At 36.6% G+C, this 26,503-nt stretch overlaps 2 protein-coding genes across 2 annotated transcripts; one reads left to right on the forward strand and one right to left on the reverse strand.

Moving 5' to 3' along the window:
* Positions 1-3: 3 nt before the first annotated feature.
* On the forward strand, positions 4-6,684 carry LOC143571212 (alpha-L-fucosidase 2-like; the record flags this gene model as incomplete). Its single annotated transcript, XM_077056700.1, has 9 exons — positions 4-108; positions 1,066-1,907; positions 3,110-3,242; positions 3,306-3,449; positions 3,744-3,968; positions 4,025-4,126; positions 4,766-4,901; positions 5,045-5,240; positions 6,196-6,684. Coding segments are annotated over 9 exons (2,211 nt in total), but the record flags the coding sequence as incomplete, so codon positions are not given.
* A 1,121-nt stretch (positions 6,685-7,805) lies between these two features.
* Positions 7,806-11,025, reverse strand: LOC143571213 (uncharacterized). The gene is made up of 3 exons (XM_077056701.1): positions 10,654-11,025; positions 10,037-10,362; positions 7,806-7,854 (listed from the first exon to the last, which is right to left on the reverse strand). The coding sequence occupies exons 1-3, from the start codon at positions 11,023-11,025 to the stop codon at positions 7,806-7,808; spliced, it is 747 nt and encodes a 248-aa protein (XP_076912816.1).
* Between the last annotated feature and the right edge of the window lie 15,478 nt (positions 11,026-26,503).

Consider the following 26,503-nt stretch of genomic DNA (forward strand, 5'->3'; position numbering starts at 1 on the left):
AATCCCGATGCTCCAACCGCACTAGCTGAGGTTAGGAACCTTGTTGATGACGGAAAATATGCTGAAGCCACTAAAGAAGCTGTCAAATTGTCAGCAGATCCCTCTGATGTATGTAATGCTTCTGCGCTTTATTTTTTAATGTAAAGTGATTATATGATGTTGAGTTTTTCAAGTCAGATTATTAAACTGTGATGAAACGCACATCATCTTTGGGTTTGGTAAAATCCAACAAGTTAAGAGGTAGTAAAATAGCCAAAAATAATGTTGTCTCAAAAAGTAGATGATCACAAGCACAATTTGTTTACAGTCTAGGTGTCTCAAATCAATTGTGTCGGGTTGGCAGGCTGAACTGTGTTCAACCCGACACCTTGCTTTTATGATGCGCACATCAGGAGCGCCTAATGCATGATACACTGCGATTCCATGATGCTCTCTGAATCACACAATGCGCGATGCGGCCTGATGCACACAATTCTGAGTTATAGTGAGTTTCTGCATTGGTTACGTGCACCTTATGCATAGACTACTTTTACACAAAACATTTTGTTTTATACATAAGGCGTGTTTGATGGTACTATATGGCTTTTGTTTAATTTATTTAGTTTAATCTCTTATTTTTTAGTGCTTAAAAGTTTACAAGTTAAAATATTAGTTATAAATAGTTTTAGTATTTTTTTTAATAGCGAACGCATCGCATACGTGATATGTACACATCACGCATAGGTTTTTTTGGATAAGAACGCATCGGAGCACATCGTGCTTTTTAAAACCAATCCCACCACAATCCATATCATATGCTTATTTGTGTCAAAAACATCAACTCTGGCCTGAACACTTAAGCTCATATAACCTAAACATCGGCCATTTAACTCCATCATCTAAACGTGTCCAACGGGTTGACGGGTAGTAAATAAGTCGTAAGCTTGTTGATCGGGTTGATGGGTTGTAATAAATAGGGTAAACAGGCCGGTTGGTCATCATGGTTAATTAAACATGTTAAACTAGTCAACCTTAACACAACCCATTTATGTACCTGATAATCTGATATCTCTTATAAATATGAAGGTGTACCAACTTTTGGGAGACATCAACATAGAATTTGATGATGATCATGCTACATACGATAAAAACACGTATCAACGAAAATTGGACTTAAAAACCGCTACTGTCAAAGTCAACTATTCAGTAGGCGAAGTAGAATTCACACGGGAACATTTTTCTTCAAACCCGGATCAAGTTATCGTTACCAAAATTTCCACAAACAAGCCTGGTTCATTATCCTTCACAGCATCTCTTGATAGCAAGATGCATCATCATTCTTATGTCAACAGTCAAAACCAGATTGTTATGGATGGCACGTGTCCCGGTAAACGAAAACCGCCTACCCTTTTTTCTAATAATAATGGCGTACCTGATGGAATTAAGTTTTCTTCAATTCTTGATTTGAAAATTAATAATGGAACTGGAACGGTTAGTGTTTTGGATGAGAAGAAGCTTAAGGTTGAGGGGTGTGATTGGGCCGTGTTGCTTTTGGTGGGGTCGTCTTCCTTTGACGGACCATTTACTGACCCAAAAGATTCAAAGCGAGATCCGACTTCTGAGTGTTTAAACGTTTTGAAGTCGGTAACTGATTTTTCATACTCAGAACTTTATGGTCGTCATGTGGCTGATTATCAGAAACTTTTTAGTCGGGTGTCTATCGAGCTTTTAAAAAGCTCGAGTGATGAAACGTCTTCCACTGTCACAACTGCCGAGAGGGTTAAGTCGTTTAAAACGGATGAAGATCCTTCTTTAATCGAGTTATTATTTCAGTATGGACGTTACTTGTTGATATCGTGTTCACGGCCCGGAACTCAGCCGGCTAATTTGCAGGGTATATGGAATTATAAAGTCGAGCCCGCATGGGAGTAAGTTACTTCCGTTAACTTTTTTTTATAATGACCATAAAACCCTTTTATAAACAAAGGGCCATTTGTGTAATTCGTGTTTATTTTAATTACAAGGGCTATTTGTGTAATTTACTAAAGACAAGTAGGAATCACAAATCCCAAACTTGTTATTAACATTAGTACCCAAAGCCAAAGATGTTACTTGGTAAACCACAATAGAGGTGGCAAATGGGTTGGGTTGGGTTGGGTTGGGTTGGGTTGGGTTGGGTCGAAACGAGTTTGAGTCAGAATGGGTTAGGATCAGAACGGGTTAATTAAAAAATGGGTTGTTTTGGTTTAGGTCAGAACAGGTTAGGGTCGGAACGGGTTTCGGGTTTTTTTTGGAACGAGGATAATGCTGAAAACATTTTAGTTTTTTTCGATTTTTTGTTTTTTATTTATATTTTGAGTTATGATTTTTTTATTATTCTTTTTGAATTTTTTTCTGAGGTGTTTTCTATTAAGATCAAAACCCTCAAATAAATAATAAAAAATAATAATAAAAAAATCATAACTCAAAATATAATCAAAAAACATATAAAAAGTAAAAGAGCTCAAATGTTTCCTCCGTTTTCCTCGTTCCATAGAAAAAAAATCCCTCTAAGAAATTGAATCGAAACCGAAAAAATCGACGAAAATGAAACAAAAAGCCAAAACCGAACCAAATAAATCGAAATCGAAATAATCGATCAAAACGATACTAAAAAAATTGAAACGAACAAAAACGAAACTGAAAAAAAAGGACAAAAACGAAACTGAAAACCAAAAACGATTCCGGAATCAACCAAAAAGAAACCAAAACCCAACCCGTCCCATGCGAAAACTCATGTTGGTTTGAAACCTGAACTGAACCCGTTCCAATCCGAAACCCGTTTCGTGTAGAAACTATCTCGTGCGTAAAACCGTTCCGATCCGAAACCTGTCACATTTCCTTAGGACATTAACCCACATCGACCCGTTTATTTTAACTTGTGGACCCATTTTGACCCGAAAATAACAAGATGGAATTTCAAATGACTCATTTTGACCTATTTAGTTAAATCTATTACCCAAACCAACCCATTTAATTTTTAAAACAACCCAAATTGACCCATTTGAAATGGTTTGGGTCAAGATTGCCACCACTGCCTAAACCACAGGGACCATTTGTGTAATTAAATCTATATTTGTTTATTATGCAGTGGTGCGCCTCACTTGAACATAAATCTTCAAATGAATTATTGGCCATCACTTTCATGCAACCTACGCGAGTGTCAAGAGCCGTTATTTGACTACATTTCATCTCTATCAGTAAACGGAAGTAAAACTGCTAAAGTAAGGCTGCTTTCTTTACATTGTGGTTGAAATTAATATTAGTAACGGGAATGATCTTGTCAGGTAAACAATGAGGCCGGTGGTTGGGTTGCACACCAAGTGTCTGATATATGGGCCAAAACATCACCAGACCGAGGTGAGGCTGTATGGGCCCTATGGCCCATGGGCGGAGCTTGGCTTTGTACACATTTATGGGAGCATTATACACTATGAATAAAGTAAGATTATGTTCATGTTTTCTGGTCTACTTTACAACTAGAGAAAATTGCACAAATGGTCCCTGTGGTTTGGCCATATTGCAAGTTTAGTCCCTAGATTTTAAAAGTCACAAACTTTGTCCAAACATTTGTGAGAGGCTTGCATGTTTAGTTCCCCCCGTTAATCTCCCAGTTAGTTTTTAACGGAAAAGTGATGTCATGTGCCATTCATGTGACGGTAATTGTGCAGATTTTTCTTACAACTATTAATCATTTGAATGCTAACTTATAATACTACAAATAGGACTTTCTTGCAAATAAAGCATATCCATTGCTAGAAGGATGTGTTTTGTTTCTTTTGGATTGGTTGATTGAAGGCAAAGGAAATTATCTTGAAACAAATCCGTCAACGTCTCCAGAACATATGTTTGTTGCTCCGGATGGTAAGCCTGCAAGTGTGAGCTATTCAACAACAATGGACATGTCAATTATAAAAGAAGTATTTGCGTCTATTGTTTCTGCTGCAGAGGTAAGATTTGATTTGATGTAACAAGTGTTGTGCTTTCAAGACTAATATAATTACAGGTTTTGGGGAAAAGTAAAACGGATGTGATTCAAAGAGTTGTTAAAGCTCAACAGCGGCTTTATCCAACCAAGATCGCTAGGGATGGTTCCATTCTTGAATGGGTATGTATGTTGTTTTGTGTCCGGACATGGGCTCAGAGACTATATATTGGTGAGGTGGAAGTGAGGGCGATTCGGGTCGGAATTTCACTATACATATACACTTTATTTTCATTTTATCATTTTTCTTGTAAAACCATTCACTGTCTAGTCTTTTAATTTTTAATGTAATTATCAAAAAATAAATTTAATTCAACTACTAAATTATTAAAGAAATGCCTTTTTTTAACATAGTGTTTTTTTAATCTTTTATGTTTTCTATGAACATATTAGTAGATAATTCTAAGAGCTTATTAACTGTTTTATTTCTTTAACCGATCAGTTTTAGCCCAAATAGTTTTGAGGGGTGGGTGGAGCTCAGCTAACTATTTTGGGCTAAAACGGATCGGTTAAAAATCAAAGAGATAGAATAGTTAATAAGTAGGTTCTAATAATGATCTACTTATATGCGAACAAAACATAAAGGATAAAGAAACTGTAATTAGTTAAAAAAAATACATATAGGGGTTATAAATCTTTGAATGAAAACGAACTAGGAGATTGTATGCTTTGGGCAACATTCCAATTGTTTGACTCGGTCTTTTTGTAAATGGGCTGAAATTCAACTTTATATTATTTTTTGACAAATTTAGTTATTGTCAGGCACAAGATTTTGAAGACCCAGAGGTACATCACCGCCATGTGTCACACCTATTCGGGCTTTTCCCAGGGCACACAATAACTGTTGAGAAAACTCCAGATCTTTGTAAAGCTGCAGATTTCACTTTATATAAAAGAGGTGTGTATGTGTATACTCAGCATTTATAAAGACATTGCTAACATGGTGCTATGTGTGTGTGTGTGTGTTTATTTTAACTCCAAAAGTCAAAATAGAAAAATCATTGACATTAAAAAAATCATATTTTCTGTCTTGTGTGGCAGGAGAGGAGGGTCCGGGCTGGTCAACTACGTGGAAAGCTGCTTTGTGGGCCCGGCTTCATAACAGCGAGCATGCGTACCGAATGGTCCAACATTTGTTTGACGTGGTTGATCCTGATCATGAGAGCGATTACGAAGGAGGACTTTATGCCAATCTGTTCACTGCACACCCCCCTTTCCAAATTGATGCAAACTTTGGGTAAGCCTGGAATATTTTTCGTTTAAATTTTACAATTCTAATATCAAACAATTAGAATGTTAAATATGATGACTACATAATCTGGAATACATTATTTCAGTAACATCTTTTCTGTTTGGGTAAAATAATTTGGAAGATTATTTGAACTAGTAATACTCTCTGGTAGGACTGTAAAAGAACCGAACGTAAGCGAACTGTTCGGATGAAAGTTCGTTTATGTTCGTATGTTTAATAAATGAACAATGAATTCTGTTTGGTTAATTAAATAAACGATATGAATAGAGGTTGCGTTAGCTCAATTATCTTTGTGAAGTGTGGTAACATGTTCGTAATATTCATTTGTTTATGTTCGTTCATTAAAGGCCTTTTTCTATTTTATATATTTTAGTTTATTATCCAAATATTTATATTTTTTATATTTTTTAATTCTTATTACTAGCTTAACTCACTAACCCTAACTTTACTTCTCACGATCTCATTTCACACATTTTTTTGGATAATTATGTTTACGATTATGATGTCAAGTATTTTTAATTTAAACTTGATTTATCTTTTTGGTGGCCATGTCTAACGTTTGTGTTCATTTATGTTCGCTTAAGCTCATTTGTGTCCGTTTAAATTGTTTAGAAAGAAACATAAACGAGCACGGACAAATGTATTTCCGTAACGGACGATCACAAAATTCTATACAGTTCATTGTGTCTGTTAAAAATGTTAACACACATAAATGAGCATGAACAAATTCATTCTCTTAACGAATGGACAAAAAATTTCCTTCTGTTCTGCGTTCGTGAACAGTCCATTTGTTTCTTAACAAACGAGCACAAACAAGGCCTTGTCCGGTTTGTTTATAGCCCTACTCTCTGTGCAGCTTTTGACTCATTTAGTTTTATACCTGATATACTTATTTAAACCTTTCATAAGTAAACACGTTGAAATTGCCACATTGTGCCAGGTTTTGTGCAGCAATAACTGAGATGCTAGTCCAGAGCACAATCAAGGACCTATATTTGCTTCCTGCACTGCCTCGAGACAAATGGTCACACGGTTCGATCAAAGGTTTGAAGGCTCGTGGGAATGTAACGGTTAGTATTTCATGGAAAGAAGGTGATCTTCATGAGTTTGGACTTTGGGTTTCGAATTACAATTTCGAGAACTCCAAGAATCAAAACTCTACAAAAAGGGTGCACTACAGAGGAACTACCATCACAACCAAAATGTCATATGGGAAAATTTACACGTTCGACAAGCAGCTAAGATGCATAAAGACGGCATCTTTATGAGTTTCATTTCGTCTTTGGCCTACGGTTCGTACAAGTTTTGGTGTCACACGTGTGTTTTGAGGAATGTATTTGTGTTTTTGTGCGGGAAATGCTTAGTTTAATGTTGTTTGTGTTGGTCAAGATTCTTGCTGGATGTAGAAATGTTGAAACATAAAAAGAACTTAATGTTGTTTGTGTTGGTCAAGATTCTTGCTGGATGTAGAAATGTTGAAACATAAAAAGAACTGAATGAAATAATCAAGCATTTGTGGGATTTTTCAGATTGTGTATGGCAACAAATAGGAAAGTTCTTGTTTCGATCGAGAACACCAATGTTCTAGATCGAATTTGGGTAACGACGGTTGGTGATTGTTATGACCTGTTGGGAGAGACACTGCTACCGTCAAGCTAACGTTGTTCAAAAAACTTTTTAATATGTTGTTCATTGTTGACTCATTAATAAATAATAAACTTTTTAATATGTTGTTCATTGTTGACTCATTAATAAATAATGTGTATTGTAGCGTAATTATAGAGATGAATATGAAGGATGAGTTGGAAACGCTTTAAAAAAAACAATTTATAAAATACATGATAATGCTTTGTTATAATTGAAATTAAATAAAATAATATAAAGTTTTGCATATCTTATGTTTTGTTTGTAAAAAATAAGAATTACAGAAATTGTACTTTATGTTTATCTCAATTTCACTCGTTTTCTTTTATCTTTAAAATTAACATGTTTTGTTCTTTGACGCTAACCCAGTTAGTTTTCTTAATTAAGTCATGTGTCTTTCACATGAGGACAAATTGATCAATTTACCTAGTTATTAAAAAAACATTTTTAAAATAATTAGAAACAATTTAATTAAATAACCCCCCACCTCCCGTCTCCCTCCTTCTCCATTGCCACCAAGCTATCCGGCAGCCGACAAGCACCGCCACCGCCACCGCCACCGCCATCATCTTCGACAAAGAAAACCATCTGCACTCCATCCGGAAACCACCACCAACAATACCACCACACCAACATCTTCATAAAACTCTAACCTTTATTACCAACACCGACCTTTCCATTTTTGAACACTAACTCAATAATCCATCAATCCCCAATTACAAACTTCAATTTAGGTCACAATTTGAAACCTTGAAAACCCTTTTGCAAATGTCATCTCCTCCGCCACCAAACCCCACCGCCCCCACCGTCCCCCTCTCTCTCTCTCTCTCTTTCATCCACCACGACCACCACCGCCATCACCATGAATTAACCACTACAACCTACCAACAACTGCTAACAACTACCTCAGCCACCACCGGAAGCACCGCCGCTATCCGACCTGTTGCCTCCATCCCTAGTACCGAATAAATGCCCAAATCACCAATAGTTCATATCAATTCTCTGAACAGATCTGGAGATCCGGTGGCCGTTGTGATGTTGATTATAGGCTCACATCTAATGAACAAATCGTGGTGAACAAACCTCCCCAACGAACGGTTTGATATTCATCCATGAAGACTCTGCAAAAACGCGGAATTTGGATTCCATGTTTGAAAAGGGTTACAACATTGTTCTAGGTTTGCAGGTGAGGGTTGTTTAGATGACAAAATTAGAAAAGTTAGTGAGTTGCAGGTGGTAAGATAAGCCAAATTGGTGTGATTGAAAGAGATGAGAGTGAACAATATCTGAATGTTGCAGATGCTTTGTGGTGGCAGATGAAGAAATGGAGGTATTATTTTTTAATAAATTGGTAAAATAACCAATTTGTCCTCATGTGCAAGACACATGTCATGACTTAACCAAAAAAAACTAGCTGGGTTAACGTCAAAGGACAAACATTGTAGCATTTGAAAACATAAATGACGAAACATGTTAATTTTAAAGATAAAGGAGAACTAATGAAATTGAGTACAAACATAAAGGATAATATCTGTAATTCTGTCTAGTTATTAATAATCATTGTATGTTTTTTTCGAAACGTAATCTTTTATAAACAACCGGCACAAAGACCGAAACAAGCCCCGTCCACAAGCTAGAGGACGGCCAGAAACACCACAAACCAACAATTACAAGAACATAAACTTACACCAATTTGTCCAATTTATAGGATCTTTTTTAAATCTATGATTGTACCACAGAAATCTTAACGATTTTATCTCGCCTATAATTGAGTCTATCTTGATTACTCTCTTTTCGAAAATTCTTTCATTCCTCGCTTTCCAAAAGCACCAACATGCTATAATCACAATCCCATGGAAGACTTCCTTTACCTTATCCGGGAGCCCCACCGTCTTATGCATCTCCAAGACATCCCTAACTGAGAACTCAAAGATAGTCGGGACCTTGCACCGTTGACTTAAATTATCCCACACTACCCGCCGCCACCAAACACCCTGTCGTAATGTGATCGATCATGTCCAACCCTTCTTCGCACAAGGAACATAACCTTCTCACACCTTGAATGTTCCTTTTGGCCAACGCTTCCCAAGTTGGAATGTGGTTCATCTCCGCACTCCAAGCATGAATGTTACATTTATCCGGGATCCACTTACACCACTTCATAACATAGTTACAACCATTATCTCTATTCTTTGCTAAAAGCTTTTAACCGAGTTAACCGAAAAATTTCCAGCCCTATCTCCAAGCCACTCCCATGTGTCCGAACCATCAGCTCGAACAACAGTAAAAATTTGAAAACACACGCCCAACTGAAGTTGTAATCGTGCCTCCAAAACCGATCACTGACGCAACAATGCTTATTTTTTTTCCAATTTAAACAAATTTGGAAGAGCTTACCTTAAAGTGCAGCTCCCAACCCATATATCTGTCCAAAATCTCAATCCCTTACCATCTCCAAGCTTACCTTTACTAAAAACTTCCAATTTTTTTCCATCCACTCTTAGAGTTAACAACCTTTGCAATATTCTTCCAAGCTCCACTATAATTTTTATTAACCGGAACCATATCCCAGCACAACTTTTTCAATGAATCGCCTCTACCACTTTGTACCAAAGTCCTCCTCTTTCAGTTTTATACCGCCAGCTCCATTTAGCAATTAGAGAATTATTAATATCTCTAATTCTCGATATACCGAGCCCCCCTTTATCTTTAGGAAGAGTAACCCTCTCTCACGCCACCCAATGTATTTTATTAGTATTATTGGACCCGCTCTAAAGAAATCTTCTTATTATTCCTTCCAATTTTTCCACCATTTGCTCGGAGCTTTGAACAAGGAAAAATAATAAACAGGTAAACTTTCTAAAACCAATTTAATTAGAACCACCCTTCCACTGATAGACAAAGTGTGCGCCTTCCATAAAGCCAACCTTTTCTCGAACACATCTATAATCATTCTCCAGTTGTGGAACTTGTTAATGTTAGCCCCAACTAAAATCCCCAGATGCGAAAAAGGTATACTGTCAACCTTGCAACCAAGAATCTCGGCCATACACCCCAACTCTACCCCGTTAACATTACACCCAAATAAAGAGGACTTGCGGAAATTAATTTTGAGCACCGAGCACAAGTGAAAGCACCTTAAAAGCCTAGCCACATTCTTCACATAACCGGGAGACCACTCCCCCATTATCATAGCATCATCAGCGTAAAAAAGATGAGAAAGAGTGGGCTCATTTCTAAGGGTTTTAATGCCATTAAAAACTCCTACCTCATTCGCCCTTCTCAACATACAAGAAAACGCTTCCATAACAATTATAAAAAGAAATGGGGAAATAGGGTCACCTTGTCTAAGACCTTTGTAGCATTGGAATTCGAACGTCGGAGACCCATTAACAAGAACCGAGGATCTAGCAGAAGAGATTATCCCAAAAATCCATTTGCACCATCTATCCGTGAACCCGATCTGAGTCATTATGGAAATTAAAAAAATTCCAATTCACATTTTCGTATGCCTTCTCGAAATCAATCTTTAGAAAAAACCCTTTATAATTAACTTTGCTCGCCCAAGCTAACAACTCGTTGACAATAAGTGACCCGTCAAGGATTGACTTCCCTTTAAGGAAAGCTGATTGTGACTCAGAGATAACCGAGCCAAGCACCTTTTTTAGCCGATTCGCTAAAATCTTATTATCTTGCTAATAATCCCCACCAAGTTTATCGGACGGAATTCGTTTAAGCAAGTCGGGTCAGTTACCTTTGGGATTAAGGCAATAAACGACGCGTTGCATCCTTTATTAATTTTTCCTCCGTGGTGGAAATTCACCATAATCTCCATAAAATCTGCTTCGAATAACCCCCAGAATCGCTGAAAGAACCTAAGATTAAACCCATCCGGCCCGGGCGCACGATCGCCATTACAATCAAACACCGCTTCTTTGACTTCTTCCTTAGAAAATTCTGCTATCAACAAAAGAGAGTCTACTTCTGTTAGTTTTTTGATTTTGTGACACACCAGGTTGGGTATATCAGTCCGATCCTCTTTAAATCGATCTCTGAAAAAGCAAAAAACCTCATTTTTGACTCTTTTAGGAATATCACACCACTCGTTGTTTATTATCAGCCCCATAATAGAATTTTTTCTTTTCTTGTTGTTTATAATCCCGTGAAAGAAAGCCGAGTTAAGATCTCCAGCCGAGGCCCACCTGGTTCTAGATCTCTACCTAAGGTCTTTTGTTTTAAAGCCGTCCTCCATCTCTTCCAAATCTTTTAAGCATTCAGTTCTAATCCACTCTTCTTCTTCAAATAGCTCCCTGACCTCCAAATCAGCATCTAACTTTTCCATCTCATTCAAAATAGTTTGCTTTCTTTCCATTTCTTTGCCTTTTGTTTTATCCTGCCATAACTTGATATCATTTCTAAGCATTCTAAGCTTCTTCACCAATCTCAAATCAAAGGGGCCCACTGACTTAAACTTTTTACACAACCCGGGAACCACATCTTTGAATCCGTCTCTCCCATGCCAAGAGTTAAACACCCGAAAAGGACGGTGACCAAAATTAGACTCCTTTGTTATTAATTCTAAAGGTCTATGGTCCGACAACCTTTTAGGAAGCACTCTAAGACTAGCCCCTGGCCACATATTGACCACACCAGAGCTGACCAAACATATGTCTATTTTGGTCGACTTATTTCCAACCGAAAAAGTAAATTTACCCCCTTTCATGGCGAACTCTACCAGTTCATTCTCGAAAATAAAAGAGTTGAAATCACTAGCGCACCTTGGATTGAAGCTGGAATTTTTTCTGTCGGTAGGAAATCTAATCGCGTTAAAGTCTCCAAGCATGATCCAATTACCCGCATATTTGTCTTTTAACTCCCCAATACATGCCCACTACTCCTTTTTCTCTGGAGTCTTTTGCGGAGCGTACACGTTCAGAATACATAATTGACCCGAGCTACCTTTCAACTCCCCTTTAAAACGGACGAAATTCCTCTCTATGGGCTTAAACAGATTCGAGTCCCACATCCTAAGTAAACCCCCAGACCTGCCCGAAGCTTTAGAATACTCCATCCTGAAAACCGAATTATCCATGAATTTGGCGACACACTTCATATCCAAATTAGTAGTAAGAGTTTCCTGCATCGCCAAGAACGAAAAATCTTCCTTAACTCTAATTTCCTTAATCCATCTATCTTTTGAGTCCGCCCCCATTCGTTTAATATTCACAGTCAAGAAATTCATTTACTGTTAGCAACTCCTTCTCCCTTTATTAAGTCTTTGACCATATTCACCTCCTCCCCCACCCTCGCTCCAACCATGGCCCCAACTTCAACCGTGGCTGGAACTTCCTTGTCCAGATCTTCGTTTACCCCCCGGGGTAAAGTTATTGGCGGTAGGCCTGTAAACGAACAAGGCTTTGTTCATGTTCATTTGTTAAGGAAATAATTTGTTCATGAGCGGTTCACGAACACTTACCGAACAAGATTTAATGCTATGTTCATTCATTAAGATAATGAATATGTTCACGAACAAAATGAATACAAATAAAATAAGCAGGGCCTAGAAATTGAGACCGATGTATTCATCAATGTGAATATGAAAAACCTGTAAACGAATCGAACGAACACATACAAAGGCATGTTTGTGTTCATTCATTTAACTTTAAACAAACACGAATACTTAATCAGACAAATATTTATGTACATGTTCGTTAATTTAGAAAATGAACATTTGTCTTCATATGTTCATTTGTTTAAAATCTAAACGAACAAGAACAATGATATGGGCTAAATAATATATAAATATTATGAATATCTTCTATACTTTTGAGTAATTTTGGGATTGATTTATTAAATATTACTCGTGTATAGTTTATGTTCAAAGTTAATTGGTTTTAAGAGACGACGAGCTAATATGAAGTATATTTACTAAACTTAAGCCAAATGATTGAATAATAATAATATTAATGATAATAATAAAGTTAGTAATAATAATAAAGTTAGTAAAGCCACCATGAATGAAAATAAAAGAATAGTAAATTTAGTTTGGCTTAATTGTGGCAGGAGCATTTACGAATCACAAATAATATGGAATTCAAGTTAATTGTAAGCTCAATTCTATAAAATGCAAGACTGGTTTTTACGGCCCACAAGGAAATACTAGCAGGCCATCAGCTCGTTTGGAGAATTGGGTTAGGGCCAACAACATATAACAAAAAAGTACACACAATTATGGTGGGCTTTGGAAGACCATTAAATTGAGTGGAGCTAGTTGATTGAAAAAAAAAACCCCACCTTACGCATAAATTAATAAGATACCAGGGGGAGGAAGACAGAGAGATAGCCCCCCTGTTGGCGTATACTACAAAACAAAAACAAAAAATTTGAGAGAAATTGGTTTTGGAGGTCGGCTATTTTTTTCTATAATCTCTACAGTCGCACGACACAAGTAAAGGGCCACCCTTGTAAGCAAGCAAACAAGTTATATATATATATATATATATATATATATATATATTTGATGAGACAATTTGTTTGTTTTGTTTTTGCTCTATTTATAATTATGAGAGGCTAAACTGTTATATTTTCTGGGTTTGGATGAATACTTTTTAGACTTGTATTATTTTTGGTTTTGGATTATTAATAATTGGTTCATTCTTTGGTAAAGGTTTTATTTTATTTGGTTGTGACCCGTATGCGTATTTGGTATTAATTTATTATTATTTTTTGTTCCATATGCGTCTTTGTGAATGTCTTTCATGTATGGATGCATATTAGGTTACTTACTGTGTGTTTGTAACTAGTTTATGGTTTATTGTTAACGTTTTCCTTAGGAACAGTAATTGAGAGTTTAGAGATACCTAGTATTCTGTCACTTGAGAGACCGGGAGGTAATTAACTGTCGCATGTTTTGGTTTTTTGCGGGTTTGGGTAGTGATTGCACGTAGATTCCATTAGATTCTTACATATCCGAATTCAATAAAAATACCCCTTTACACATTAAGGTGTTTTGTGATTAGAGAGACCGGGAGGTAACTTATTCTTTGGGTACCTTAGCATAGTTAGGTAAGGTGAGACCGGGAGGTAATCCGAACCATTAAATCGTTGAGCTTTACATGATTTTTAGGGTTCTTAGGTATTGTTGGTGAGACCGGGAGGTGATCTAGCATACTTTAGTCATTCCCTAAGTTTCAAATTTTTAGAACCTGGTTACCGATGATAAATCCAATTCCGAGAGTTTACGAGTTGACTAGTAGGATTCATTGCCTAGGTAGTTGTTTCCCCTATTTAAGTTTTAAACTGATTTGTCCGTGTCTAGTTTTAGAGTAAGTACTATTTATTTTATATTTAATAAAAAAAACATAAAAAACAATTAATTAAGTTTAGTTAAGTTAGAGTCTAGTTTAGGTGTCGCTAGTGTCCTGTGGGTTCGATATCCGGAATTCATTAGGCTTTACTACAGTTGACAGGTACACTTGCCTGTCTAGAAGTCTAGCATTAGGAGAGTCCAGATTTATAAATTTAAAACTAGAGTGTCTAAGTTAGGTTTGATTTTTTTTAATAGATCGTTTTGCACATCAAACAAAGATAAACAAACATAATTGAACATATATGAACAAATGTAAATGAACAAAAACAAATATAATCACGCATAAATAAAAACACTTAATATAAGATCTTCAAGTAGATGACTCATCTAGATAATATTAAATGAACATAAATAAATATACATAAACGAACATAAATAAACGAACGTTCAAGAACATAAACTAATGAACGAAACATGTGTTCATGTTCGTTCATTTAATTAAACGAACACAAATTTTTGGTTCCTCTTCGTTCGTTTATTAAATAAACGAATAAATGAACTTACCGTCAAACGGTTCACGAACAGTTCACCGAACATTTGTAGAAACACCGGATCCAATCAATACTAGTTCATTGTATATTGATTAGATTAAAGATCTAGTTATATGATATAATTTAGGTTAGATAATAAACGATAATATTAAGTAAAGTGATTGAGAGAGCAATTGGACAGAGTATCGGTATACTTTAATCAATTACTTTAATTACCTAAGGCATGAACAACCTTATATAGACGATGAGATGCCATTCGTTAAACATCCCGTAACGAATGACTTCCATTCGTCTTCAATTACATAAGTTAACTTATGGTATAGCAAATGACTCATTCGCTATACCCCATTCGTCAACATTCCATGACGAATGGATCAATTACATAACGACTAAGGTCCATTCGTTAAACATCCTTAACTAATGGACAATTACATATAACGATTAAGGTTCATTTGTTAAACATCCTTAACAAATGAATTTTACATAATAGCGAATGGGCTCATTCGTTAAACATCCTTAATGAATGAGCCTTACATAACTAATGGGTTCACAATTACATAATTACCCTTATAACATTAAAATAATAATAAATTACAAATGATAATTACAAAGACTCGAGAGGACAAAACCGTGCACTAACAAACACCCCCTCGTGTTAAGCTTCTGTCTTAAGTTACTTGAACCTCCAAGTCTTCCAGTCTCGGCAACTATGGATCCCAAACGCATGACACACACGTACAACATGTTGGAATTGCATAACACGTTCATAGTCTTCACGACGTTCAATCAAAATCTTGTTCTCAAACAGCACATCATTGTTGGTTTCCGATAAGTTAACGAGCTACATTGGATCGATAACTGATGTGCTAAAAGTAGTCAAATAATTATTAACTAAATTATGCTAATCTAGACATTAAGTAATACTCTAGACCCTTAAACTACTAACTGGCAAGTGAACCGGTCGACTCTAGTACAGCTAAGTAAGTCCGGATATCGAACCCACGAGACTCTTTAAATTACGAAACTAGCAAATTAGACTCAATTACAAGACACGACTATTTATTAATAATATTTGAGGTGGATTTTAAAACTAATTAATTAAAACTCTAATAATAATTAACTATTAATAAACTAATTAATATAATAATAAAACAAACCCTAATTATTATAATAATAATAATAAAACATAATCATTACTTATTAATTAATTAATAAAACTTAAACCTAATTAATTTTAACTAATAAACAATTTAGAAAACTTGGATTAATTCAGATGATTAAAATAACTACCCAGGCCAGAATCCCCAAAGTTACGGTTATTAATTTAAATGAAAAAACGCAAGTTATGGAACTGGGATCATAAAATAGACCATTGACAGAAAACCCGAACAGGACCCTTGAACTTCAAGAAGACGCCTATGGATTTCTAACAAGTTTTAAGACCCACCAGTTTATTAATTAAACTTCCTTACGGTTATTTAATCGCTTATGTCTAAGTATCTTTTATGACGAAAACCTACCTTACAACGCGGAATTCAAAAGATAGCAAAGCAAACCCAATTAATTTAATAGACTAAGCTGACAATCAAACATAGACAGACTCCTTATGAAGAACTAAATCTAGCAATCCCGACAAGCTAAGATCTATTAATAGCCTATCACTTTACAGCTTTTTAGACTAGCAGCTCACTTTTATCTATTTACTTGATTTTAATGTTTCTATGATTTTAATGCATATTAATCACAAACTAGTCAAGAACACACAGTAAATGACCTAATAAAACCCTATCCTATGAAACAATCAACAAGGGCAATGTGAAACAATAAATTCAAGTAAACAAAACCAAGTAATCATACGCATCAACCAATTCAAACTTAACAATTTACTTAGAACATAAAATCCATAACGAAACGAAAATCCAAATAAAATCAAACCGAACTAAGGTTTATCACGACCTAGGTAGTTTAGGAGATTTAGCCTAGCATCATATAGCCTAAATCAAACGAAACAAATAATAGCGAAAACATGGTGAAAATATAGAGAACGGGGAATCGAAGATGATAAAACCCGTAAACTCGAACGTGAACGTGTAGCTCTTCACCGGATGTCCTCTTGCCTTTAAAATCACCAACAAACGCGTAAAATAGCTCTAAGAACTCTCAAAAATCGGCTGGTGGCTTTTAGGTTATGTCAGGATTAAGTTAAAAGTATTTAAATACCCAAAACAAGGCCCGACAAGAAGCAAAAACGAAAATAATCTAGCCCAGATGTGCCTAGGCGCCGCGCCTAGGGCTTTTGGCCTTCTGCCTAGGCGCGACGCGACGTGCTCCTCCATGGGGGCCGGTCAGACCGGCCCGGTATGACCGGTTCTCTGTCCGGTTCCTTCCTGATGCGTTATGGATCTCCGTTTCGGCTCGTTTTAGCTCGTTTTTCGCCCTTTTTAATCACGATCATATCCCGGAACCTAAGAAACATAAAAACATTAGTAGTATACAAATCTCGACTAAAAACGAGCAAAAACAATTAAAATATTAAATAAAATATACAAGGGAAACATATATATTTAGCATTATATCAATAACTCGTATGAAGCTTGTCTTCAAACCTTTTCCCAACACAATGACCGCCTCGCCAGTCCGATTATCATAGTACCATCGATTGAACGATAGGTTAAGATTCTGTCGGAACGTCTTAACCGGTACACGTTTCATCGTTTTAGGCGGTTTAACCTTAGGTACAAGTTTCCTCCAACCCATACGAGGATCAATTTTATCAATGTACTTACATGTTTGGACTTGTGGCTTAAAGAATTAAAACAACGGTTGACCTCGAAAAGCAGACGTTGATGAAACCATTCTGCTAGTCGATATTTACCACGATTGACAAACGTCCGACAAGCGAGCGTTCGCACATCCCACCTCGGTAGTGAGAGAACGCCAGTAATGTATTAAAAGTATTGAAAACCATTCTCTCACTTGATGATACACACTTTCAAACCTGAATCATACAACCAAGAAACAATGTCACCTTTATCTGTTTGCACGGCTTTAAATGTAGTTTTCTGATTGGCTTTGGCGCGTGCAGCAGGATCCAGTTGTTGATCTTGATCGACGTACCTGTAGGCTTCAATAGTCTTATAAGCTCGTGTCCTGTGTTTCCAGAACCAGCTTAAGATGTCATCAAAAGATGGATCAGACTCTCTTTCAGGAATCTTTTCTTTCTTCTTTGTGGTCTTCTCCAAATGATCTTCAACAGCTTTTACATAATCTTCAGTAAATGTGGGAACACCCTGATAATCATTTGAACGATGATATAGATCAGGATATTCCTCTGATGTGACATCTTCCATCTTAATCTCCTCGTCTTTATACATAAACGACGTATTCCCATGAGGAATACTCGTATCAAATAACACCTCATCATCATTAAATACTACAACGTCCTCCTCAACCTCCAACGCATCTAACTCTTCATCGTTCAGCCCTTATAATAGTGAAATCTGTTCGCGAGTTAGGGCACGATCGACAAATTGTCCTTCTTCAATCTCATCCACGTTGGCGGTGCTCATCACCACCCCCTTATCATCCATAAATAGTACGGTGTTGGCCTTAATTGACTCGATAGGTTGAACGTTTGTCGAGTCATGATAAACAACTAATTGTTTATCACTTCCTTCACCACTACCACAGCTCGTACCAGCACCAGAAGATGAGCCGTGAGCTTGTTTCGACTCACTTCCTCCCGTACCTTGAGCATCAGGATCATTATCGTCATTCTTTAGTTTCTTCAAAGCGTCATCCTTACATGTTAACTGAAGAATGAGATCTTCCTACTCCTTAATCTTCACCCACTGAGCCGTTACAATCTTACGCAGCTCTTTTGTTTCCTTTTGGCAATAGGAAACGTACCCCATCATACGACGTTTGTTTTACATCATCTGTTCTCGAGCATGGTGATCAGCCGCCATTTGATTCTCGTAAGAGTTGATCAGACTCAAGAGCATATCCATCTGATGGGTTGGGGGCAAAGTATGAAAAGATGTTGGAACAGCCTGCACCGGACCTTGTGGACGGCTAATTTTCATAAATGAGACGTCCATAGGTTGTGTCAGCATCATGGTCGGCGTCGGAGAAACCACCGATGAAGTAGTAGAAGGCCTTGGCATCAAAGATAGTACAGAATGAGGGATTTTGCCAAGCTTTGGATCTGAGGTGATGGTCATCGTCAATGTAAGTGTCAGGGTGCTAGTAGTAAGCGGCATCGCCAGTCTTCGAAGTGCAGGTGACCTAGGTTATTGGGGACCAATTGACACACCAGAACCGTGCATCACACGGCGCTTGGGCGGTTGATCATGAGCTATCGCCTTGCCCTAACGCTTTCATTGAGCAGCCTGTGAGCTTGCTGCCTCAACGTCAGCACGTCGTCCATCACCACCGTCATTACCATCATCCCCTCCATCATCATTACCACCATCATTTCCACCCGGTCCTTCTTCACGTTCAGAGTCTGAGTCTCGTGAATCCAACGATCATTAAAAGGACATTCATTGGCAGGATTCGCCAAGTGACCAATTAGACGTTTGGTTCTTGGACGATCCTCCTGGTCTTTACCCCTGTAGGTCTTCATCCTCTTCATAGTGTCAGCATTCATATGCTCCATCTTTAACACATCATTCTCCAGTGTCTGATCGATCACCAAGTCAGGAATTAAATCCTGAATAATTATCTGGATAAAGCGTGGATAAATCAAGAATTTATTACGACGATTCTTGATTAAGTAGTTCTCCTTGAGATGATATAATATAAGCTCTGAGAAGTCGAATGGCTTGTTCAAAATAAGAGCTAAGAATGCCGATGGTAGCATTATCCGACATTCGTCGTATCCACCCTTGCGTCTCCCAAGGCAATGAATAAGCACATGTAGTTAGTACTTGTACGGAGCGCACAAGTTCGCATTGTTGAACTGGGAACGATCAAGGTCACATGAATAAAATAGTCGTCTAAATAACCCACGGATCAACGAGTTGTCAAATTCACATGGATTGTCCATGTTGTCCACAAATCTCAGTGCTCGTCGAATAACACCATATGGCAATCGGCTTCTTTTTGACCTCTTCGACAATGTGATTCTCGGACTCAATGTAACGTGCCAAATTCCATAAAGGACGTATAACACTAAAGTGAACTGGTACGTTAGCAGTAACAGATTGTGAATCCGAGATCGTCGAAGGAATGCTATAACATATCCAAATACATCCTGATCAGCAAAGTTGTCTTGAACAAAAGAACAGATGTTGTGCTTTTTGTCAAACGGCAGAAGCGAAATCTCAGAAGCTTGTTGTTGCTGGACTTGCGGTTAATCAACAACTGGAGCCTCTTGTACAATTTCATCTACCATTTCTGAAAATATATAAACCCGAGAATTAATAAAAATGAACATTACCAATTAAATTATTTAAAATTTAATTTTTGAAAATGGTTATTATTCAAAGGTTAGTTCATTCGTTATGACGAATGAGATCATTCGTTATAACGAATGGCCTTATTCGTTATGACTTATGTAGCGAATGAGTGATAACGAATCAATCATGATTAAGTAGCGTATCAACCATGATGAATGTGAGCTCATTCGTTATCAATGCAAACGAATGAACTGATTCGTTGTAAATCTTAACGAATGGATCCCGAATGGATTTTGAACACGAATGGGTGTCCATTCCTTGTCTATAATGAAAGAACCCAGATATAATCAACTTTGACTCCAACTTAGTCAAAGTCAAAATTAATTAGAACATTGACGGTCAACATGCGATTGAATTTCAATTTAGCCATGTATGATGATGTATCATCATAAGTTAAGCATAAATCGATTCGCACTGATCTCGATAACCTATTCATCACAACCATTTAGTTTCATACTGATTAGAACTAGGATTTTTGTTCATAAATTAAAACCCGATGCAATCATCGATTAAATAACCCATGAAACAACCATGGATTTTGACGATAAGCATTGTGTTTTGACCGCAATTACCTTATGATTCTGAAACTATGATCCAAACAAGGTTTAGTGATGTTCGAGATTCTGAGGAAAATTTGCAAGAGGTATGTTAGGGAAATTCTAATATCCAGGTGAACGAATGAGGCTTTTCGTTCAACCCCTGTTCATTAAATACGACAAACCTTGCACACATTCCCAGACAACGTATGAGTTCATTCGTTAATTCAAATTTAACGAATGGTCTTATTCGTTGGTTCATTCGTTAACCCCCTTAATGAATGAACAATAGGTTTAACACATAACGAATCAATGTAAATTCGTTCTTCATTCGTTATCAATAATGATGACGTATAGGGTCATTCGTTATCAGTGTAGCGGTAGCGAATGAACTAATTCGTTATAAAAAAAATACATAAATGACCCTCATTCGTTATCCAAATTGATAGTGAATGAACACTATTCGTTATGAATTCTCATAGCGAATAGCCATTTAATTTAAAAATTAAACCCTTTTCATTTTAAATTATAAGAATTAAATAATGCATTGAAACCCGTGTCCCGATTAACTTTACCTTAAGAAACTTACCAGTCTGAGTAGGATGCAATACCTTAACATGTTTTGCGTTCAAAACACTTAACTTAAAACCAAACAATTTAAATAAATTAAATAAAAGAATTAAAATTAAAAATAGGAAAATATTTTTGGTATTTTCTATTTAAAAATGTACCCTTTAGCTCGAAAATCAAAAATAAATCAGAAAGAAAAAAAATAGAAAACAAAATATTTTTGTATTTTTGAGTATTTTCAAATTATAAGGCACATAAAACAAAAACAAATATGAAAACTATGCTACGAAAGCAATACAAATTTTGTGAGTTTAAGCAGAGAATCATATTAACCAAATTGCCATTCCATCGCAGTTTTTTATTTCAGTGCTATTATGAATGGTGTTAAGTCGGTTATTAATATTGTTGGTCAATTAAATTTTGTAACAAACCTTCGAGTATTTTTGTGATATGATTTAATTTTCAATTAGGGCACAAAATATCAGAAACTATCAGGCTTAATTTGACTTTTACCGTATCACCCCAACTTGACTTAAACCATTATGATGCCAATAAAAAATAAGTCTTTCATAGATACTTATTATTAAGTGATACACCAAGCTTTCTTTACTGTGAATGAGTAAGCACGAGTTCATCTGTAGGCTTGCATACATTGTATACCCTGGGGTCCGTTTCTTACTGGTATTGAGACGCGTGCAATGGAGGAACAATGCATGACTAACAACGAATTTTTGATCAAGTCAGTAATTTGTTTGTACGATGTACAATAGTGATCAAGTTTAATAACTTTGGGGTTGCTCTAAAAGCATTTGGAAATATTCATCCATATGAATACCTATATGATTAAGCCTCATAAAGACTCACAGTGTTAGGAAACTGGATTTTTTTATTTTGAATTTTTGTTCATGGTGATCAGACAATCATAAGGCTTGAGTATGACAGGCTATTACATTTCTGCTATCATTACCAAGATGTTTGGAAGAGACTAACACCTCTTTCAATTAGGCATTTCTTTATGTTTATATTGTTGGGATTTTAACAAGATTACCAAAGTCATATAAACCCATTTATATGAAAAACGCAGCGGAAAAATAAGTTTTAAATCTTGTTAATTTGATGAATATATAAAACCGATTTTATATGCAAAACCCAAGCCACAGATCCATATACGAATTTGCATGCTTACCAATATAAACAACCATAGGGTGTTCATAGCATACTATCTTCAAGAGTCCAAGAAAATGAAGGAGATGATGATATGAAGGGCGAGTCTTCAAGATAGAAGAACCTCAAGCTTGTATACCCTTCAAGCTTCCAACAAACACCTTGATTTTGCTAGGATTTACACTTGGAAAACTCTTCCTTGATATTTCTTTCTTGGCCGAAATCAAGAGAGAAAAAACAGGAAAGTTTACTTGCAACTTGTGTATGTGTGTAAGAGAGAGTGATAGTTGTGAGTTACCATTGCACTATTTAATTCAACCAACCACCACTATTGCATGTCTTGGAATAAATAAAACAATTAAGTGAGGAGAGAGAAGGGGAAAAAGGTGCAGCCAAAGATTCCCACCAAATTCAAACTCAAGTAATCTATTTTATTTATTTAAGTTATAACATAACATAACATGCAAATCCGGTATGCATTGCATATTGTTATTTAACCAACTTAAATAACTTCGTATATGCAAAGTGCAAAAGCGGTAGGTTTTGCATATTGTTATTTAACCCATTTAAATAACATCGTATATGCAAAATGCAAAAACAATATATTTTGCATATTGTTATTTAACTCATTTAAATAACATCGTATATGCAAAATGCAAAATCTCTCATAACATAAATTATCCATATAATTTATTTAGTACACAAGTGCAAATATTTAGAAATCCAATTTCCAAATATTCTAAGTGTTGATATTTATTTGTTAGATCATATCTTAAATAAATATCGTGGTGTTGTCTAGCTTGTTATTGGGTATGACCCGACTTGGATCATAACGTACTAGCCACATCAACTCTAATATGTGTCTTGGGCAGACCGATTCCAACAATCTCCTACTTGCACAAGATACATAGAAGATTGATGCAAATAGCAAATACCGCCTAACAACGGTTTACTATCCCTAATACGTATGACGAAGTGCCATTCAATAGCATCATCCCCTTCAAGTCCCCGACTTGAAATGATTTAGGTGAATCTATCATCTATCCCTTTGCCACAAATGTCATGTTAAATCCAGAGACACAGAGTGATCATTCTCTGTTGATTTAACTTTTCAGGCCTTAGACATTTAACTCTTAACGAATAAGAGGGTCAAATCCCTTATTGACTACATACGTCTCTCACAATCACCTCATATCATACATGATCTTAGCCTTATGTACCGTCATGTTTCAGAGCAGCGAAGAACTAAGTTAAAGCATAATATTTGGTGAATATCAAGACCCAATATGTATCTCAGGTCGGAGGATACTATGATATTCACCTTTACTCAAATTTACTTATGACCTCCAATCACAAGGATTCCATGCAGTAGCATTTGAGGGCGGGCCAGTCCAATATTTATCCCATAAATATCTATGAACCTTGGCAGCAAACCCTTGCTATATTCATACCTTATGAATATCTACCAATTCAAGTTCATAATAGTCTTACCTTCACATTTGTTCCAAAAAATGTGATCAACTACAGACATTTAGAATAATCTAATTATTCACGTATTTAACACATGCTAAAATGGAACATAACTGTCACACCCGGCCCTAAACGGCGGAAACAGCCGGGCGTGCGCGCGTGGGGATTGATAATCAAGCACGGGTCATTGAAAACATTCAAATAAATTTCCCATTTCTCATGAAATGTCTAGTACAAAATACATTACATTGTTTAGAAGAACATATAAAAACATCCAAATATGAAAAACGTTGAAGATTTCCGCGCCATATCCCCTTACACGGCGGGAACAACCACGCGTGTGGAAGGGATAGAACTAAAATCTTCCAAAAACCATTTTTATAGCTGTTCTGCGTGAAGTGCTCTACGTGTGACCCCTTGCGCTACTTAATTACCACCTGAAAGACACGTAAAAATATTTGAATCAGTATAAACTGAGTGAGTTCACAAATTTCGGTGACTTGATAAATCGTATTGCATCATATTCTTGATAAAACCATATTGAAACATAGTTCTGATAACATCATTAAAACATATTCTTGATAAAACCGTCCCGCGGGTTTCGCGCGGACATTTCTGAAAACTATGTGCTCGTCCATGCAAAGTGGCGCGGCCACTACGAGTGAATTTAACCAGTAGTACTACCCCATGACCATACTAGGCGCTCGTCTATGCAAAGAGGTGCTACCCCTACGAGCGGGTTGATCAAACCAGTAGTCCCTACTCTTAGAGTTTCATTGATAAAGTGATCACTTTCTCGTTCTAGCGCACTCACATTGATAACCAAGATAGACACTATGAACAGATAATCGTTTGCATTGCTTGTAAATATACCATGATAAAACATAATTTAAACACGTGTCCCTCGCCCCGAAAACAGTTTAAAAACAGTGAAAATAGGGGCTGTGAGACTCACCTGTGATTCTTGTTAAGTGATGGTTTAGAGAGATTAAACGAGATTCGGGTTTCTTGGTGTTAGCCTCGAAATTGGAAGTCTAGAATATGTTTAAATAACAAGAAATATGTGTATTAAGACCAAGTAATCGAAGAATATAAGGGCTGGTTTAGAGAGATTGGCCACGAACTTTCTAATCCATGCAAAATTGAGCTGCCAATGAGGCGGCGATGTATTCAGAATTAGTGGTGGACAATGCTGCCACATCTTGTTTTGCGCTCTTCCAAGAGACAGCACCACCATTTAGAACGAAGACATATCCCGATTGTGATGGAGAATCATCTCGATCAGTTTGGAAACTCGCATCAGTGTAACCCTTTACAACGAGTTCCTCCTCACCAGAGCCATATATCAGAAACATATGCTAAGGTATTTCAATATGCTCTTAACCGCCATCCAATGGCTGGTTCTCGAATTTTTTTGGTATCTACTTATCATGCTCAAAGCGCATGACACATCCGGTCTGGTGCAAATCATGGCATACATAATGGATCCTATAGCAGATGCATATGGGATTCCATTCATTTTGTCTTGCTCATCCTTTGAGCTTGGACATTGAGAAGCACTCAATATTGTTCTTCTTTGAATAGGTAAGAAACCTTTCTTAGAGTTGTCCATCTTGAACCTTTTCAAGGTTTTGTCAATGTATGCACTTTGATTCAAACCTATCAACCGCCTTGATCTATCCCTATAGATCCTTATTCCCAGAATATAGGCGGCCTCACCAAGATCCTTAAGGAAAAACAGCTTCCAAGCCAGGCTTTTACACCTTCCAAGGTTGGAATGTCATTTCCAAACAGTAATATGTCATAGACATATAACACTAGAAAGGTAATGATGCTCCCACTAGCTTTCTTATACACACAAGCTTCATCAGCGTTTTTGATGAATCCAAATTTCTTAACTTCATCATCAAAACGGTGATTCCAACTTCTAGATGCTTGTTTCAAACCATAGATTGATTTCTTCAACTTGTATACTTTATTAGGATGTTGTGTATCGACAAAACCTTCAGGCTGAATCATATAGACATCTTTTTCAATATGCCCACTTAGAAAAGCAGTTTTGACATCCATTTGCCATATCTCATAGTCATAATATGCGGATATGGCAAATAATATCCTTATAGACTTTAGCGTTGCCACATGCGAGAAAGTTTCATCATAATCAACCCCTTGAGTTTGAGTGAAACCTTTTGCTACAAGTCCAGCTTTATAAGTATCTAAGTTTCCATGCATATCAGATTTCTTCTTGAAAACCCACTTACTTCCAACCAGTTTGGAATTAAGAGGTGGTATAACCAAGTCCCATACTTGGTTATCGTGCATGGATTGCATCTCAACGTTCATAGCTTCCAACCATTTATCGCAATCAGATTGCGACATTGCATCTCGGTATGTGGTGGGTTCATCCGAATCTACCACGTAGCATCCATCCATGAAAAATCCATATCTTTCAGGTGGGGTGCTAATTCTACCAGACTTGCGAACGCTTTGTGTGTTTTGATCAACCATTTGATCATCATCAACAACCTCTTGTTGATTGCTA

The sequence above is a fragment of the Bidens hawaiensis genome, unplaced genomic scaffold, assembly GCF_021521415.1.
Source record: "Bidens hawaiensis isolate Kalapana, Puna unplaced genomic scaffold, B.hawaiensis_p1.1 tig00025223_1, whole genome shotgun sequence".
In the NCBI taxonomy this organism is placed as follows: Eukaryota; Viridiplantae; Streptophyta; class Magnoliopsida; order Asterales; family Asteraceae; genus Bidens; species Bidens hawaiensis.

Excerpts from the sequence above, each read along its gene's own strand:
- LOC143571213 (XM_077056701.1), bottom strand. The coding sequence starts at position 11,025 with ATGGGGCTGATAATAAACAACGAGTGGTGTGATATTCCTAAAAGAGTC. Across the intron at positions 10,363-10,653 it reads TTATTGCCTTAATCCCAAAG|ATCGGGTTCACGGATAGATG; the intron begins GTAACTGACCCG and ends ATAATGACTCAG. Across the intron at positions 7,855-10,036 it reads AATGTGGCTAGGCTTTTAAG|GGATGGAGGCAACAGGTCGG; the intron begins GTGCTTTCACTT and ends ATTCGGTACTAG.